The sequence below is a fragment of the Harpia harpyja genome, chromosome 4 (assembly GCF_026419915.1).
Source record: "Harpia harpyja isolate bHarHar1 chromosome 4, bHarHar1 primary haplotype, whole genome shotgun sequence".
Classification (NCBI taxonomy): domain Eukaryota; kingdom Metazoa; phylum Chordata; class Aves; order Accipitriformes; family Accipitridae; genus Harpia; species Harpia harpyja.
This window is the reverse complement of record NC_068943.1, coordinates 75,724,018-75,743,871: the sequence shown is the minus strand read 5'-3', so window position 1 is coordinate 75,743,871 and position 19,854 is coordinate 75,724,018. Positions and strand designations below refer to the sequence as shown.

The 19,854-nt window shown below is 40.0% G+C and overlaps 1 protein-coding gene across 3 annotated transcripts in view; it reads left to right on the top strand.

The window, feature by feature from the left end:
• The first annotated feature begins 289 nt into the window (after positions 1-289).
• LOC128140654 (plasminogen-like) overlaps positions 290-19,854 on the top strand; it is a 31,574-nt gene continuing 12,009 nt past the window's right edge. For 2 of the 3 annotated variants that reach the window (XR_008234801.1, XM_052784851.1), the window contains exons 1-12: positions 291-404; positions 3,872-4,007; positions 4,650-4,756; positions 10,505-10,619; positions 11,697-11,860; positions 12,381-12,516; positions 12,640-12,758; positions 14,234-14,396; positions 15,289-15,419; positions 16,277-16,436; positions 17,897-18,087; positions 19,086-19,234. Coding sequence is in view for 2 of the 3 variants with exons in the window: in XM_052784851.1 (XP_052640811.1) it covers positions 356-404; positions 3,872-4,007; positions 4,650-4,756; positions 10,505-10,619; positions 11,697-11,860; positions 12,381-12,516; positions 12,640-12,758; positions 14,234-14,396; positions 15,289-15,419; positions 16,277-16,436; positions 17,897-18,087; positions 19,086-19,234 (1,620 nt within the window). In the remaining variant the exon portion in view is untranslated. Of the gene's footprint in view, positions 405-3,871; positions 4,008-4,649; positions 4,757-10,504; positions 10,620-11,696; positions 11,861-12,380; positions 12,517-12,639; positions 12,759-14,233; positions 14,397-15,288; positions 15,420-16,276; positions 16,437-17,896; positions 18,088-19,085; positions 19,235-19,854 lie in introns of all 3 variants that reach the window. The other variant, XM_052784853.1, reaches the window with a different exon arrangement.

Sequence of the window (19,854 nt, the reverse complement as noted above, 5' to 3'; positions counted from 1 at the left end):
AGGATTGTGCAGAATTAGATTGTGCCTGGGTTCCCATACTTTCCACCACCGTGATCCCCATCTTTACCTTAGCAAAGTGAGGCCAAGCAATCTGAGAACAAAACATGCCCCACAAAACAAGAGAGTGCCTTCACATTTCCCAGCATCCAGTGCAAATGATTGAGTCTGATTTGGTAATCCATCCAATTCAAGGTTGTTTGAATGGCCACACCACGGCAAAGGGGGTCACAGCATGGGAGAATGATTAACTCAACCTACCTGCCTTGTTTGTTTGATGCCGCCTCACTCCAGTGTGAGTCAATAAAACTTTGTGCACCGACACACACAACTTCCAGCACCCGCCAGCTGGGCCAAAATGGGGATTAGCAAAGGCGCCTTTCTCTTTCTTTTCTTGCTCAGCTCAGGTAAGAGTCCTTTGCCTTCCACTTGCCTAGGTGAGATGGGGGCCAAATGCTTGCAAGCTCCATTTGGTGAAGGGAGGTCCCCAAATCCCTGTGTCGCCACTTACCTGGACGATGACGGATTTGGGGCTTGCTGGCCAGCGAGAGTTGCTGTTGAACAAAGCAAGAGCTGTGGTTGTTCCAGTGTTGTGTTCGTTAGAGACGCCAGAAAAGCAACAGCCTTGGTGTCTGCGTGGGGAACAAATGGCTCCCTGCAGCCATGCCCCATGGCCAGAAATGGAGGCACCCTTGGAAAGCAGCCCCAAAGCCTGCTACAAAACCCATAGCTGTCAGTGAGAAGGCTATCTCTGGTTTCAGCAGGCTTTCAATCAAATGCTAAAGCTGTTTTTACTGCAAAGCATTGCTATGCAGAGTGATCCTGATTTTCATCCTTTATGATAGGAGTTTTAAAGTTTTTAAATGAAATATTTAAAGCAAAATTAAAAATGAAAAAGCTCCTTTATATTCCAGCAATTTCACATTTTCTGTTGACAAACACTTACAAGAAAATATTCTCCCTTGTTTTCCTGGGGGCAGTAGGTAGAAATTTAATCTTCAGTAACCTGGATCAACATTTCCAGGAATATGTCTAGAAATTTTTTTTTACAACTCCAAAAGAAGATAGGTGTTCCACTGAAGGTAATATATGAATTTCAATCATCTCATCTACAAATTCTTTTAATAAATATTCCACATGTAGTATACATTTCAATCAGATTTCAATCAGATACCATATTCTCTAGTACTTTAACATTGCATGGCCCTTAAATGACTTTTTAAAAGTACCGATAAAAACATATCAGTACATTTTGTATGATTTTCTAATAGCTCAGACCTTTAATATGACAGAGTAACAGGGACATATGATTGTATGATTGTGCTGGGTTATAAAAGACAGATGATAAAGTTATTTTTGTTTGCTCATTGTTATCAGCTCTAACTCACTTGCTCCAAAGTGATGGTCCACAAAACAGCCTTAATACCAATTTTTATGTCTTCTGGATTAGCACTGGTCAAGTCTGGAAAGATACATATGTAAAAGAAGAAATTGGTTTGCTCACATATATTTGAATATTCTGTTCAATTATCATGTGTCATGTCTGGGTTTACAAAGACTTGGACTTTAGCCAGAATAATACATTCTCTGCTGCATTGATGGTTGAACTCGATGATCTGGAAGGTCTTTTCCAACCTAAATGATTCTATGATTCTATGATTTTTAAATCTATTGTATTCTTTCTTAAGTTTACACTTTGCAGTGTTTTTCAGGCAACTAACATCACATTTTCTTTTCTGTTATCTAAGCCTCTGCCAATCTGTGCTGCCTTTTAGCTTATGCATGTCATCCAAAATCTTGTGTGTTTATTCTTAAACTGACCGAAATAAATCTTTTTTTTTATGATCACTGAAAAGGAATGGTATCCAAAGTAGAGCTCTTTGGGCAAACATATAGTTTTAAGATGAGCCAATAAAGTTTGGAAAGTAAAATTTTCCTATTCTTGTCCCCTGCAATTCTGGAACAGTGGCCTCAGTTGGCTTAGGAAAAAGGTCAGGAGAGGAAACACTTGTTTGCTGAGTCCATCAGGAGAAATTGGTATGCTGTTGGTGCTCCATATAGTCCTACTGTAACAGTAAGATTAGATATGGGAGGCCTCAGTGTCAGGGATTTCTTAAGACATGCGATTTTATAGCATTGAGCCAACTCTGCAAACAGTCACAGAAGATTGCCCTCAGGCAATTCATCATCTCACTTTCATTAGTGGCCCAAATACCTTTTATTTTATATGAATATGTGTCATGTGGAGGTAGGTGATGAATGACCTATATGTCACGGGAGTTAATTATACTGGAGTGATGTTGCAGCGAATTGAGCCTAATATGGGTGTTTGCATAAAAGAAAGGTTCGTAACGTTTATGAATTTTGTGTGTCTTTCAATAATAATCTAGCTTGAAAAGTGAAATAATTAAACCATATCACTCCTGTAACTTTGTAACCTGATGCTGGATGTGGAGATTAACTTTTGTAGAAATTAGGAACAGAAACATAGAATCTTTATAGCCATAAAAGGAAAAAAATCAATTAGATGGCAAACTCCATTGTGAGCAACAACATTTTGGAGCTAAGTGTTAAATGTATTAGCAGGTATATCATATACATCTGTCCTAGTTATGACTGGGATAGAGTTAATTTTCTTCCTAGTAGCTGGTATAGTGCTGTGTTTTGCATTTAGGATGAGAATAATGTTGATAACACACTGATGTTTTAGTTGTTGCTAAGCAGTGTTTACACTAAATCAAGGACTTCTCAGCTTCTCATACTACCCTGCCAGCAAGTAGGCTGGGAGGCACAAGAAGCTGGGAGGGGACACAGCCAGGACAGCTGACCCAAACTGGCCAAAGGGATATTCCATATCATATGACATGCTCAGTATATAAACTAGGGGGAAAGCCGGCCAGGGGCTGCTGCTCAGGAACTGTCTGGGCATCAGTCAGCGGGTGGTGAGCAATTGCATTGTGCATCACTTGTTTTGTACATTCTAATTAATTATTATTATTATTATTATTACTATCATTATTATTATTATTATTATTATTCCTTTCTTTTCTGTCCTATCAAACTGTGTTTATCTCAACCCACAAATTTTACTTTTTTTTTTCCAATTCTCTCCCCCATCCTACTGAGGGGTCAGCAAGTGAATGGCTGTGTGGTGTTTAGCTGCCTGCTGGGTTAAATCATGACACCATCTTATGCACATATGGCTTTCAGATATAATACTACTAATTGATTTACTCATTTAAAATCTTGGGTTAATTTGTTGCAACAGAGATGCAGCCTGACAGATTTATTAGTAAGTCTGCTAAACCCATTACAACAAAAATAATGGTGGCCATTGTAAAAACTATATAGTCATTTTATGATTGAGGGGTCTTGCTCCAGGGCAAGACATCTTAGGACACACAACTATTCAGTGACCAGTAAAACTGTAGTGATTGCACCATCCACATGGGAGGTCATAAACTCACATCCTCCCAATTCATGCTTCTCCAAAACTTCAATATTGATAACACTTCCCTTTATCTTTCTCTGACTGGTGTTTGTTTGACACCATTTAATCCCTCTCTCCGGTCCCTCTCACTCTTGTTTCACATTTCTTGTTCTCGGTTTCAAACCCACACATAACTCCATTCAGAGCTCCTTCCCTACATCTCTCTTCTGCTGTTTTTTTCCTATGACATGTTCCAGTCATACAGCTGTGATTGTGTCAGGAGACAGAAATTTCCTCAGAGTTTATCATCTTTTACCCAGAATTACACAAAATAAATGGTGCCTCACCTGTCAATGCTACATGGAAAATGGGACTCAAAGTCACAGATCTTCTTAACTGCATCATTCTCATTTTTAATGTCTGATTCCTTTCCTTCCCTTGTAGTGAAAGGAGATATTCTGGACAACTATTTAAGAACAGATGGTGTTTGGATACTTACTCGAAATAAACAGTTTTACAAGACAAATAATGAAAAAGAATGTGCAGAGAAATGTGAAGCAGAAAGAAATTTTAATTGCAGGTAATTTCTGTTGAATCTTAAAACCATGTCATTGTGGGTGTCTGCATATCAATGATATTTTCCTGTTGTTGCTCAGAACCAACATCCCCATGCTGCTGCAGCTCTCCCTACAGCAACGTCTTCCATGACTGCCTTTAGCTTGTGGCTTATCTGCACCCATAAATTACCACAAGGTCAAGTAAAGGGTGGATTTACAATGTATTACTCATTCTGCAGTAAATGCTCAAGTTTGCTCTTACCCAATGTTATGTGGAGAGCTGCTTATGTCTCTTTAGATGGATGCTGCCCTGTTTCACAAAAGAAGAATGACCTATTTCTAAATCATTGTAAGGGAAGGCGGTAACCTGAGCAGCTAGGATGCTGTTGATAACATTTTGCCAATGCGGTAACAAGCTTCCCACACAGTAACTTATTCATGTAGTTATACATCCTGAAAAAGTCAGCCACTTCAGAGCAGTAGAAAACGTCAGTGTCTTACTCAGTGTCTCAGATACTGAGTGCAGTATCTAAAAGATATAAGTGGATACAAGAAAGTGCTAGTAAAGTAATAATTTACAGACAAATAATTACAAGTTGAATAATTTGAATTGAATTAAAAATAATGCTTCCTATGTCAATATTGCTTCCTTTCAATTTCAACAGGGCGTTCCTATTCACCAGGAAAAAGCTACAGTGTTTAACACTGGCTGAAAATGCCAAAATGACAGTGACGTTCAACAGCACGGATGCAGTTCTTTATGAGAAGAAAAGTATGTATATAGTAAGATGCTACACATTTACATGTTAAGCCTATTTTAACTGCATCCTTGCATTCTCTGCTGCAGTGCTGGAGCAAACTGTTGCAAGTGGTGACAGTTTCAGTGAGGTGGGCCTGCACCCATTATGAACTGGGCTGAAGCTGCCTGAGAATTTCACACATAGCACCAAGGCTCCTTATATCTGAACTTATATTTCAGTCCTTTAGTCATGTATTACTGGTACCAGGCAGAATAAGCATACTCCAAAGCAAAAATCATACATTTCTCTGCCCTTTAAGTAATTGCAGTCCTCTGCTTTGTGGAGCTAGTGGAGTCCTTGGTCATACAAATTTTCAAGACTACAGGATTATCTACTTCTGTGTAACCACTTCTCTAATTTTCTGTATAGTAATTCGGTCAGGAATTATTTGACTGAAATATTGTATTGACTTATAACTTTAAAAAAAATAATAACCAAATGTTCATGTTTTGTAAGCTGTTTTGTTTATGTTTAATTCTTGTTTTATGCCAGGCTTAGATAAGTGGCTTGGTTTTAAGATTATTTGTGGAATTAATTAATTAATGCTTTTCTAAGTTTTGAACAGATGCTATATAGCTGGAAAAATAAATAGATTTTTTTAACTAGACTATCTTCATAAGTTTTGTGGGAACATACGTAAGGCAGTCACAAACACTAACTTCAGTGAGTCTTCCATGAAAAAGAAAGCTCCTATTACTAACTGATGTGTAAGATCAATAGTGAATATGTCTTGTAAGAACATTTCAGTTTGTTTGAAAAGACAATTCTTTTCAGTGCCTTTACAATTCTGAAGCATTTAAAAGATATACAGAAAACTGAAACTGCATGAATAATCATGGGGCAGATCCCCTTTGCCATATCAAAGTTTTAAAGAGAAAGCAGTTCACATCCAAATTCCCAGCTAATATAAACTGATACAATTCTGACGAATTCATTAATGTCTGCTGGAGATCTGACCCAAACATAACGAAAAGCTAGAATGTTAACATTTAAACAGCTGTATCCTAATTCTTCTCCTACTAGACTGGATAATGGGTTGCCAGGTTCACAGCACCAAGTGCAACTGGGTTTGTAACAGATATCTTCAGTAAGTACTAGCTTAACCTCTAGCTGATTATCAGCCAGTTACATTTTGTTCTTATGGTGCAATATGTGTTCCCTGGTGTCTTCTTTCTATGCTAATCACAAGTGGATTTTCTCACCAGTTTTCCTGACCTTGCAGTTTATGTTTAGCTCGGATGTATTACTAAAGCCTTAAAAGCTAGAATTTGAAGTGTACTGCTTGATTCTTGAGTGTTATTATGGTCAGATTCCTTCTTGTTTTAAAAGGCAAAACCACCGTTGCAGTTGTTTTGATCAAAAGACTTTAGCTCTACAGTCATGTCCCCCCTTGCCCCAGTAACAGACCTCACAAGACTAAAGCCTATGGAGACTTCTTCTCCACTTTTATTTTTCACATGTTCCTCATAGACCACTGATGTGTGAGTCACCACTACAGAAAAATATTGGAGCAGGTTCAGCCAGATCACTTCTGGCACAAGTGAAATATCTGTAGAAATATGGGTGTAGCCAATGCCTCAACATTTTAAATGTAATTTTTTTTACTGAAGTCAAAAGTGATTGGAATTTTCCTTTGAGGTTAGAACAGGATAAAGGAGGACTAAGTGCTCTGTAAATTCCTCTGCGTATGTTGAAAGCAAATAGACACATGCACAAGTCATTAACTATTAAGTTGAAATTAGCCCAAGTGAATAAATAATTCTCATTGACCCTAATTACATGCTGTCACAGAAAACCAGACAATAACTGAGGTTTAAATTGGTACAAATCAAGACAATATCCCTAACTTCATCAGGGCCCTTGTACATTGCTTGCTGTTGTCCAAGCTCTTCCAAACTTCTGAAACATCTGAAGAGACGCATCTGATCCTCATGTCAGTAGCAAAAGACTTGATTTTATACCCAGGAGCCTTGGCCTCTCAAGAAAAAGAGAGAGCACTGCTTGGCTTCTCTTCTTTCTTGCCCACCTCCTCCAAAGCTATTCCCTGGAAGACAGGCCTGGTGCCTCCAGCCTCCATGTTCACCTTCCTGACCACATGTAATCTAGAAATTTAGTCAGAGCCTTCAGCTCTGCTGCTTGTGCCCCCACTGAAGCCACCTTTTCCTGCAGAAAAAAAGGCCTAGCTTGGCACCCTCTCGTGCTTCAGGATGGATTTTTCTTGTTTACTTTTTAGCCTTAACAGAAACTATAGGGTGAGGTATGGGTCTGCTCCGCTCTCTCCTCATCCTCTTGTAAGCGGAGCTTTTCCTTCCTGGCCATGACCAGGACTGAAGGAAATTGTCACCACATGAGTCCACTGCAGGAGGAGACACTGTGTCTGGTTCCTCACACCCAGGGACCAGCTCATCAGCCCTGTAGGTGCCTGTCATGGCAGTGGGTCTCCCATGAATGGAGGCACTTGTCCAGGTGTCAGGCCCAGGACAGAGACATGGTTACCTGCTGTCCTTCTGCAGGGTGAAACTCAGTGTCCCACCTAGGCACGGCAGGCAGCCACCTCTCTGGCCTTCACTGCCATCACTGTGTGGGCTGTCAGAGCAGACGCAGTCATCCACAGCCCTTCTGCAGAGTTGCCAGTCCTTTGATGTGACTGGGAGACCTTTTCTGATAATTTAAAGTAGAGGCTGTCTCTTCTCAACCCCCACTGCAGACTGAGCAGAAATCAAGTCTCTTTCATATTTAGCATCTATCAATGTCACTGAAAGCTGCACTCAGGCACTGTCACAGCTTGGACAGTAGGTGATGGATGCCAAATCCCTTCACGTGGAATCTATTTTCTCTTTCCCTATTTTATCCTTGTGCTAATGTTCATGGTTCTTCAAAACTACCCAACCCATATACCCGAGCCTTAAGGCAGCTAGACACTAGCAAGGAAAAAACCATCTGCCTCACAGACTCTTCATTTTCATCTGAGTTATCGGGCATCATTTGCGCATCATCCAGCATTCTTACGATCTGCAGCAATTTGGGGACTGCCTGTCTCATCTTCATCTTTTGCTGCCTTCTGCACTCTGGGAGACCCACTCCTGACACCTGGGACACACACTGACTCCCTTGGCTACACCATTCGGCTCCTATGCTGCCACTATGCAACATACTACCTCTGCCTTCTTAGGAATAGCTCTTCAAGAGAGCCTGCTTCAGCAGGAAGTGCTTTTAGCTCTAATAGCCAGAGAATTGGTTCCTTTTGTTTTTTTCAGGGGACAATTTTTACAGTGCCTGTGTTTTTCAAACAGAGGATGTAGAGTCATCGTCCTTGTATTTTTCACTAGCAGGAATACAAGACTATCTCATTTCTTCTGAAACTCACGGCTACCACTGCCAACATATTTGTCTCTGGATAATCCAAACAGCAGCATTTTGTATCTGTAATGGCCCCAATCCACCTCAAACCAGAGATATTTTTCAAAAGGCTGTTAAAGTGCATTGTAAAAGTAAGACTCGCCTTCCTAGAAGCAACCTAATTATCACAACCAGCGTCACCCAGCCTGAGTCTGAATTTGCAAATAAAGGCATTTAGTTTCCTTAAGCCTCAGAAAAGTTTTCTGTCCCCACCATGACTCCTCAGCACCAGGAAATAGCTGCTGTAAAACTCCTTTCTGCTGAGATATGATGGAATCTGTTCTGCCTGGAGAAAGTAATCTCCAGGACATTTTGTGACTCTGCAACTCCCTTAGGTTCATGGCAACTGTACAATCACACCTATGCCTGACTTAGACCTTGGAGTTTGTAACAGCTACACTGGCATCAGTCTTTGCCAGAGCTTATTTTCCTTGGGAATGGATTCAAAATATCTGTACAAAACATCTACTTTAAAACCAAAAGGTTCATCCCTCTGTGAGTGTAAGAGTTTGTCTGGCTGTGCTGGGCCACCCAATGTTATGCACCCACATTTTACACCACCACAGATGCTTCAGGATCTGCATGCAGACCATACTCCGGATTGTCCATAGTTACAAAGGCAACTCCATGAACATCTGTCTGGCAGTTATAGTTTTACTTTCCTTATGTTAATGACAAAACCTTGTATGAGGAATCCTCTTCTGATTATGTCTTCCTTGTTAATAGTAGGAATAATCCACAAGGCCCAGATACCTAGCTTTTGTGGGCTATGCTCACTACATTATGTTGAGTCAGATTTCTTCTCACCCACACCTCCAAGAGTGCCTTTTCATTTGGTTCTAATTGGCCTCTCAGAGTTTAAGAACCATGGCATTTTTACTAGCTCAGTGGCCATCTGGGATGCTTACCCTCTTGTAGGGGTAATAAAGTTTTGGAACTTAGTCACTGAAACATTTCTTAAGAACTTGGTTAGAGACTTTTCCTTCTTTACAGAGCAGTGTCCTCAGTCAAAACTTAATTTTGTCTTGACATATAGTTTGGCTTTTGATTCCATCCCTCTTCAGAGGAACACAGACTACCAGGTGTTATAGGCCAGCACAACAAACTCCTGTACAGGACAGAAAAGTAAAAGAGACTTTGGGGGTCAAACAGAAAGAAGCCATGTTACTAAAAATGCTGTTTAAGAGGGATCAAATACCAAGGCCTAAATCCATGGTGGTCTTCATGTGCCATTTGAACTGGGAAGTTACTTGCTTGTCTTCATTCCTGACCCAGCTATACAGAGCCTCCACCACCTCTCCCCAGGTGTCAGATGTGTCCAGCTTTTTTATTTAGACAAACTAAAAATCATTTAGGAGGAGCCTGGCAACATCGGAAAGTCCATGGGCAAGGCTATTGACCAGAGATGGTCATGATGAGACCTGCTACTGGGGAATCAGTGTTGCAGCAGCAGCGACAAGACTTTTGGGTGCTCCAGTAGTACCCTGACAACCAGGCAGCAGCTCCCTTTTGGTAAGACACACAGCACAAACATTTGTAGTCCCAGCCACACACTGCGATGGCAGTAAATATTGCAAGGTGTCCAAACAAGGCTCAGCTTTTCCTATCATGTTGGTCTCCTGTTCTTGCTCTAATATTTCCATTTTGTATTTTGGGGTTTAGGGGGATCCTTCTTGTGCAAGCAAATTGCTGGAAGGGGAAATCAGGGTCACTCCCTCCAATAACTGGAGATTTTTCAATGTCTGTTGCCAATAAAAGCATCATCAACATGCTTTGCATTCTGTCTGCCTTGGAATCCCACTAGAAAGTACCTGGGAGTCAGAAGCTAAGAGGAATCAAAGGTTTTGGGGACCACTTATGTGACAAACATATTTTGATAACTAAAAATTTTCTGGCTTGAAGGGATAGTTGCATGACACCCACACTGAGAATGTGCTTATGAACAATGCATTTCAAAGAATCTCCAGCTGCTGGTGAAAGACCTTCCTTTTTATCCCAGTAGTATGATAGTATAAGCATGTATTTTATAAATGTCAAAAACAACTGTAACTTTTTATATCTGTTTTCTTAACTAGGTTTTATTAGCTTTATAAAAATGCTTCAGGAATTTTCCTCTGTAGTTGCCTAGTAGTTGGTAACTAATTTGTTTTAAAATACCTTATGGAATCACATATGTGTTTGCATGCACAAGAGGTTCAAAACATGGGTAAAACATGGTTCATTATGAACTGATGAACTTCAGAGTTGTACCTGCAGATTCTCAGTTTCAAGAGATGCAATACTGTAACACCATTGAATTAATAAAGTCAATTCCATTTCAGTTTACCTTCTACAATGTAGAAGAGGGATTGGGAAGGACTACAGAGGAATGGAAGCCAAAACTTGGAGGGGTATTCCATGCCAGAAGTGGGCAGAAAAAACACCCCACAACCCAAAGTACGTCCTTATTTATATTTGTCTTCATGTTGTTCTGAATCTTTTCCAAGCTTCCGCAGCTTCCTGTGTATAAACAATTTTATAGTGCATGTTATCAAAACCAGTTGTCAGGTGACTTCTTAAGACAACTTTATCTTCATGTGTCTTGTTACTTCTGATTCTACTGTCAGAGAACTGCCATGATCTGGATAGGAAAGGGTGCATTGTCAGCTAGAGAAGTTGTGTCTAAATGCTGGGCCTCTTAAGAAGATGAAATGCTCCTTTTATCAACACCTGATGAAAATTTTTCTATTGGTGACAGTAGGGCCACAATTTCTCTCTTCTTTATGAGGTGTGAAAAAAAAAGCAGTAATATCTGTCCAGCTCTACGACCCCTTGCCTGCCATCCAGACAGTCAGGAAGAAACATCCAGCAAAGTATCCAAGTGCCAAAGGGACCTGACCAGGCAGGGATTTCTCAGGGCTGGCTGCCACCGGGCTCACTGAAGCAAGTGTGGAAGCAGAGGTCCTATTTTCTCTGATCTATATTGGAGTTTTATCTGTTTAAAAAAATATTTTTTGTTGTTATGCTAATGAAATTTGGATGCACTTTGTTAGATTTTTTGTTTAAAAGCTATTTAGTCTTCTCTGAGAGGATTACTATAGGAAGAGGCCTATGGTCATTTGCTTCAAAATCTTTGCAAATTAGGATTCAGTTGTTTGGTGAATAGTCTCTAGACATGCTCCACTTTTAAAGTAGCTCCATTAAGAAAAATACATGACAGAGCCACAGGTCAGTGAGCTGACTAGATCAGCTGGATGTAAGTATCAAAGACAATAATTGTCCTTTGAGACTGTCATAGTCCTTGCAGGCTGTAAGCTCACTCATCATTGGCAGCTGGGACCTAGGGAGAAAGCTACTAACAATGGCAGTTATGGAATGTTTTTTCAGATTTCATTTACAGGTTACAATGGGGAATCTGTTTCTCTCATTTTTACTGTGAATGAATAGAGCCCACAGCTAGCTCAGCAAGTTGGACATTTCCCTTCTGCTCCACTAAATTACTGGAATTAAAATAGAATTTTAATATTATTACAGTTATACACCTGAAAAACACCCCAATGCAGGGTTGGATGAAAACTACTGCAGAAATCCTGATGGGGATGAAAGTGGACCCTGGTGTTACACAACAGATCCTGCTACCAGATTTGATTACTGTAACATCCCAGAGTGTGAGAGCCAGGTCATGCACACTGGAGAAGGTATATTTATTTTTCAGAGGAGTGTTCAAGTAGGTAATGTTATTCTTGCTATTTGTTCGTGCTTTAATATTGCAGATTGGTGTCAAACTTGAATTTAGATCAAGCTGGAACTTAAGAAGTTCTCAACACAAAGGTTGTTTTCCTAATTGGCTGTAGTTATCAAAGTAATTTTGTAAATATGGAGGAACTGAAATTTTTTAAACGTTTGCTGATATTGTCCTGCTCTTACCCCTAGCAATTTATTTAATTTTAACAAGAGTAAAGATTGACCCAAATGCTGTGTTATGTACAGAACTCCCATTGCTATCAGTACATACAGATATGTAACAAAGTCCTCCCTCCAAATGGCCTCCCTAAAGCTTTATTCATTTGGCTAGGCTGTAATGCATGGTATTCTGGATTCTTTTCATCATTAGCTGGAGCAAAACCCTCTTTTCCTTTCAGTGTGGTCCTCCATGAGTAGATCAGAATCAGAATTCACTGGCTGGTGTGAACCTTGCTTTATTTTCATTCTGCCTAGGCCTAGGCCCTATAGTGGAGTGCATGCAGTGTAATGGTGAAGACTACCATGGGGAAGTTTCCAGAACAGAGTCTGGGCTTGAGTGCCAGCGCTGGGATACCCAAGGGCCTCATATGCATGGATTTACCCCGAAACAGTGAGTCACGCTCAGAGCTGAATTCATTCCCACAGTACCTGGGAGACCCTGCCTGCAGACAGCCTAATTGCTACAGCCGGCTATAGCTGACTCACAAGCTTCTCTTTCATTTTCAATGTGCAGTTTTCCAGAGAAAGATCTGAAGATGAATTATTGCCGTAATCCTGATGGCGAACTTCGGCCCTGGTGTTTCACTACCAGCCCTACTAAACGCTGGGAATATTGCAACATTCCTCGTTGCAGTGAGTCTGATTTCCTGAGATCACTCCAGAGGGTAGCTCTTCTCATTAAAATGATGCAGGGAGTGGAAAGACAAGAAATCACAGTTTTGAGTAACCTGAGAAAATCCTTCTGAACCAGGGAAAGTGCACATTAATAAGCAGAATCACTCACTAAATTTCAGTTACATAAAATCATGTAATGTCAGTGAGGATGCAGGTGTCGCAAAGTGCAATAATGCCAAAGATGTTACAGAAACCCTAATTTTTCTTCAATCACCTTACTTTTCAATTTACCTGAGAGGCAGGCATTCAGGTTAAATCAGGTGGTAGTTTTCAGCTGACCTGCTAACTCATGGAAAACATGTAAATAACCATGTGGCCATACTGTGATATTTTACCTGGGTCTGGCCAGCACAGCCAGCACTGCCAGCACAGCAAGGGATGAATCCTGAGAAACAAGTTCAGACCTCAGGAGAAAAACCTGACTTATCAGTAAGCTAGTTTAACCCATTAAGCTGAGCACACTAAATATGGACATTTCCAAAGCACCGAATAACGAGATTAGCACTGCTGTTTGTAGAACTGGACTGCACTTTGAGAAAAATTTCTGTGGTTTTATCTCTAGAGCTTGCTTTCTGATGCATCTGCACTTGCCAGTGCTCTAAGCAGCAGCTCTAGCATGTGTTTGCTAGATGTAGTTCACCTCAGCATGCTCAATTACAGATGGAAGAATGACTATTTATAGACTTTGGAATGATAAAGTAAATTGTGAAAGTTACCATAGCATCTCCATTTCGTGCTTAAAACTAAAAGAAAGTTCAAGGAACAGACCATCCTTTTAGAGTCATACTTGTCTCCTCAGGAAATTCCATATACAAAGTATATATAGTAGGTATGCTCTGTAGATTCATTTTGTCTCTGCCCTCCGCAGGTTCTGTGCCTCTGATTGTTACTCTTGCGTTCTTTGCTGTTCCCCACGTGCCAGACCAATTCACTTTCTTTCACTCCTCCTTCTGCCCCACTTTCCCAATAAACTGACTCCAGAGGCTCAGCTCTGAAGGCTGTTTTGCTTTCTCTCACAATTGTCTTGGCCCTTATCCTTATCCTTTCTGCCCTTCCACCCTACCCATGTGTATTATATTAATGTGCTCCCTTCATCCTGCTTGTTTTTACAAGACTGTACAGGACTACTTACTGCCTTTCCAGCTCTGCTCTCAGGGGACTGCAGGCACAAAGTCTGACTTGACCCAGCAAAGTTATTTACTGACTGCTGTAAAAGGACAGACACAGAACATCTATCTGGCACGCCCGACTACTTGTGAAAATGTTTGGTTTTGCCATGGCTTTCAACCAATGTCATCTCTGCTGAAAGAAAAAAATGCATGTTTGACATTACAGAAAACAAAGGGGTTTAAAATATATTTGAAAGCACTAGTTAGCAGTGTTTCCTTTTCTTTTCTTTTTTTTTTTTTTTTTTTTTTGTAATCCTGTTACAGCTATGCACCCACCAGTCTCTGGCCTGGGCTCCCAGTGTCTTTCAGGGAAAGGAGAAGACTATCGAGGCAGGATAGCCGTCACCAAATCGGGAAATGCCTGTCAACACTGGAACACGCAGTTTCCTCACAGACATGGCTGGATTCCTGACAGATATCCCTGCAAGTACGCTGAGTCTCATCATTTTAACAAATACCACAGAACATAGTTCTTCCTTATCAATCCAGATGCAGAGGCAAGAGGAGCACAGGTTTTCCATAGTTATGTTGATAAGCTGTTTTCTCACCTTTTGTTAGCTCTCATTACTTCTGTTCAGGTCTTGCTCTTCATTTTTTTCTGCATTCCTTTTTTTTTATCAGCTACTTTATCCTCATGTGCTTTTTTCACCTGTCTCCTTCACATCCCACTGCAGTTATAAGTATTTACTACTTTTATGTTAAAAATCCCCTGGTTGTGTTTTGGCACACTTTCAATGCATTACTCTTCTGAAGAGCAATGCTCCAAGGTCCAAGATCCTTGTGCTCCGAGGTCAGAGGAGCTGGGTTTGCAGAGCATTATTAAAGGGTAAGGGTAACTGGGACTGACCAGGCTTTTTGCTCTGTATTTTGATCCTGTCGGTTGTGAAATGGAGCCTGCAAGTTTTCCTGGGCATGTGAAACCCTGTCCATTACCACAGGGCAGAGAGCAGCATGCACTGGTGCTCATAAGAACACGCTTCCAGGATCAGTCTGTGACATCCAGCCTCGCCTGGTTCTTACCATGATGGTCAGGTACACCAATGGCTTGTGTTTGGAAGTCAGCTTTTCCTGCCTTATCTTGGCCCCAAAAACAAGAGTAGAAAGTGTAAGCATTGGAAAAGTTCCTGATATATCATCAGCATTTAGCCTGTAAATTTAAAGGCTTTTGATTAATCCCAAAATAGTGGTGCATGAAGTAATCTCCAAAAAGAATAAATGTAACCGCTGAGCTGAGTTCTGCATGCAGTATTTATTAATAGTCTTGCACACAGCTCCTCTGGATTTCTACGAGTAGTTTAAAGCCAGTGTTTCTGTTTCAGGGGCTTAGAGGAAAACTATTGTAGAAACCCTGATGGAGAGAAGAGGCCCTGGTGCTACACCATCAACAGCAGCGTTCGGTGGGAATATTGTGCAATTCCCCACTGTGATGGGACAGAACAAGGAATTGCTGGTATGAGTAGTTGAGCATACTTGAGATAAAGACTTTAAAACAGTGACAGACTTATTTTTTCTCATTGTAAATGTGTTAAATCTTTTTTCGGTCACTCTGTCACTGTTGTTAATGCTGTTTTTCTGCTTGGCATGTTACAAAACCTGCCAAATACTGGACTTTCAATGGTTAAGGAAGTGCAGTGAAGGATGTAAATCACCAGCTGACCCAACAGAAGAATTACAGGATGAAAGAGATTTATATTTTTTATATTCCTTTTTTTTTTTCCAAAGGTAGGGCATTTTTAGCAAGTTAGTTGAAAAATGAAAAACAGGTTTAAAGAGATGAAACAGTGCTAAACAAAAGGAAGTCCCATTTTTGGAAAGGAGCCACAAAAGAGAGGACAGGCGCTTCCAAAGTAATAAAAATCTCATCTGAAACATCCATTCATTTAAGCACGAAAAATAACAACAAAATCTTAGTGCAATCGAAAGGATAATAGAGAGATTAAAGTTTAACATAATGTCCATTTTAGAAATATATAGGAGAAAAATCACTAGCATCTAATCTTTGAGGATTTTTTCTTGGGACCTTTCTGATCTTCAATTCAAACATGTTCACATATACCAAAATGAAACTGAGTGGTGAACCTTCCACTGAACAACATCTGACACATGAGGGTAATCTGTGAAAGATTTCTAAATATCTTTGGAAATACCTTTCCACTTTTCATGCTGGCCATGATGTTCTCACTGGATGCAGTCTGTATAAATGAGTCATTCATTTTTGTCATCCTGTGCATTTGATGCTTTCTTGTGCCTACTCAGTAAGAACATAAAATCGTGATGCAAAAGACCAGTTTCTGGGTTTTGCTGCAGATGTGCCTATGGAAGTTCCCCTACCAGAGGACTGCTACCAAGGCAAAGGCCAGAGTTATCGTGGCACAACTTCCATCACTGCATCGGGAAAAAAATGCCAGGCCTGGAACTCCATGTTCCCGCACAGGCATGAAAAAACCCCGGACAGATTCCCAAATGCGTATGTTTATATCACCTTTTCTTGCTTTATCTGACAATGACTGTTGTTGATTGTATTATCTATGCTTTAAAACACTGCCAGGGAATGTATCTATAAAGGAGAATATTTCTAAAGTGCAGAAACATTTTCTGTTAGTCTCATTTTTAAAAACTGTGTTTTCTTGTTATTTAAATTCTGAGTAAAATACAGCTGTGTCCCTCTACTCTTAAATCTGAGCTTCTGTAACCAACACTGGAAGACTTGTATCCAGAGTCTGGGCATTTGCTGAAATATGCATTTTGTTTAAGAATTTGAGACCTTTGTGGTGACCTTTCTACTTATTTCATCTGGGGAGAACACAGCTTTATGCTGCAAAACACACAGTCAGATATATTATGATTAGAACTACCATTTAAATGTTCTTTGTAGTTGGAATTGGGCACCCCGAATTGCATACACTGTAATTTTCCCCCTTGATTTGTCTTCTTCAGACTAAAAAACTGGACCAGCGATGACTTAGAGAGCTAATCATAATTACTAATGTGCCAGTTTTTAATAAGGGTAGGAAAGCCATCATTGCTTAGTGAATTACAAGTATAAGCAGGAAGGTTGATACTTTTCTATTTTTTTGCCTTTTTTATGATGTCACACTAAATAATTTTTTTTTTTTAATTTTCAGTCATATTTTGGCATCAAAAATACTGATGTATTGAAACTGGAACATCCTCAGAGGGGATACTGTTTTTCACAAACATTTGAAAAATTGAAATCAAGCTGTGAAAATGTGGAATTAATGTGTTCTGGCATATTCAGAAAAAAAGCATTTCATTTTTTTTATTCTGTGACTGTGCTGTGATTCACGATGGGGAAATACTGCAACTCTGCAAGTTATTGAAGAGAGAAATTCTACTTCCCCCTGCCCCAGCAAGCACAGACATGGGAGTGCTCCCACTGTATTCAGTAGAAGTGGGGGTTTTTTGGGGGGGGGGGTCATTTACATAAGTATTTATTCACCATTCTTTTGGCGAACATGAGAAAGAACCCTTTGGCATTTAAAAATAAAAATTTTGGAAAAGCATAATTGCCCACCAACAGTACGGATCTTCCTGCATATTTATTACTAATTCACACATTCACACAATTGTGTATGCTTACACATATATACTTAGAAATTAAATTATTGGCAGATTGGGCATTTATTTAGCTACTCAGCACATTGACATATTACAGCCAGAATTTAAGCTAGTAGTTGAATTATGTTTCCTTGTGCATGAATATATTCATGACTCTGATGTACATGTGAAATATAACTCTCCACTCATATCACAGCACGTTTTTCTGGTAATAGGATATCTGGCAATAAGTAAAAAAGTAATAAATGTATTTATATCTACATAGTACAGATCCACATCTTTTTGGCAAGATATTCCTATGATTAATTTCAGTCTTATGCAGCATGACTATGGTACTTATTTTGGCAGGGATTTGAGGGACAACTATTGTAGAAACCCGGACGGTGATAACAGCCCATGGTGTTTCACCACTGACCCCAGCGTGACATGGGAGTACTGCAATCTCAAGAGGTGTGATGATCATACACAAAAGCCCGCACCAAATGACCACCCTGCAACGACGGCACAAAATGTTGGCCTGACTACACCCACCACATCTGGTAACAGCTGGCTATAAGCATCACCTCCTGTAGAGTCTGTGGGTAAAGGAAACAGTAATGTATCAAACTTATTCTTGAGTAGAGCTGCAACATAACAGTCACACCCCTCCTCCAGCTTTCACTTGCATACCGTTCAATTTTGCAGCAAGTACTCTTTAGTCAGTTCATATCCTGTAGCCTGTAATATTTTACAGTGCATTCTGCAGGATAACTTTTTAATTTAGGGGAACAAGAGGGAAATAGACAAAATTTCTAGTGTTTCTGTAGCTGTGTGCTATTGAAATATGATCACAATGAATGTTGTTCTTATAGGAATTTTGCCTGTGATGTGCTTTATGTTTTCAGGAGGTTGACCTTAGCTTGTTGTATTGTTCATAGGCAACCATGTTTTGCAAAATGTATGCATCAAGAGAAACAAGTTTTTGCTCTATCCTGCTTCATTGCTTCCTTAATTAATAGTCCATGTTGATCAAAATGGTGTGACTTTTCTGAATGTATAGTAGAGCTTTCCACGGATTATTTACTTTGCAAAGGAATGTGGCAGGGTTGGATAAAAGGTTCCTAAAAGGAGCTGTGTACTCTTACTCACATGCAGCAGAAGAAAGTACCTGAAACAATGTCCTTGGCAGCAAAAATTGCTCTTTCAGTCTAATGGGCTGCTAACTCTGAAATATGCTTCTCTCATGGAAGGTGCTTACTGATACCAACTCAGCAAGAATCCTGGAGTTGTTTCAGATATTTGCAATATGTTACAGAAAATGTTTAGCCTGAAGTTCCTTGAAATTTCTTCCAATTCATTTACTCTGTACATCCAGGAAGACATCCATCTTGACAAACTAAGTGATCACATCAGAGGGTACATTTTTGTTTGTCTTTCTGCTGTAGACACTAGAGAGTGTGCAGGTCCTAAAGGTACTTAATCTGGTTTGTTTCTGCTTACCACCACCACATACAGATTCAGCAGCTAACAATAATTTCCTTTTCCTCTTTTTTCACAGACTGCATTAACGGTAATGGTAAAGACTATCGTGGCACCATAGCAAAAACTGGAAGGGGCAGGACTTGTCAAGAGTGGAGTTCTCAGAAACCTCACAGCCACAAATATTTCACTCCTGTGACTCATCCAAGAGCAGGCCTGGATAAAAATGTAAACAGCTGCTAATGCCATTGATGTCATTGAACATTGTCGTCTTCCTCCACAACTCCTCAGTAAACATTTCATGTTCAGTCTTTATGGACCAGGTTAAGCATATCTGGAAGTAATCACATTGATAGCCCAGACCTACAATAACACTGAAGAGGGAAGAATGCATTTTATATTACCTAGGATGTTGGTACTTCACACACAGAGGTACACCATGGGGTTGACGCTGGCAGGCAAGCAGCACAAAAGAAATCAGCGCTTCCCTGAGTTCTGCAAACCCCAAAGCGATGTCTGTTGCTGTTTGTCACAAACTAAGCAGGCTTCTGGCAAATTCTTGGAGCTGACCTAACTTGCTGTCATTGACTTTAGGGGAAGAAGGATTAGGCCAACAAAAAATGTTTTAGTGCTAAGCACTTAGTCATCCTATGTCAATCTTCTCATGAAGCCTTAAAAAGCACTAGAGCTAGGGAGACTCTTGGTGGATGAAGAAAATGACAGCAATTTTATCATATTTTTCTAATCTCACCTAATGGTTTTGAGATGCAAGAAAGAAAGATTTTTGTGATCAGAGGAAATGGAAAGCATTTAATGTCCAGTGGAAAAGTAGTTGGGGGAAATTATTC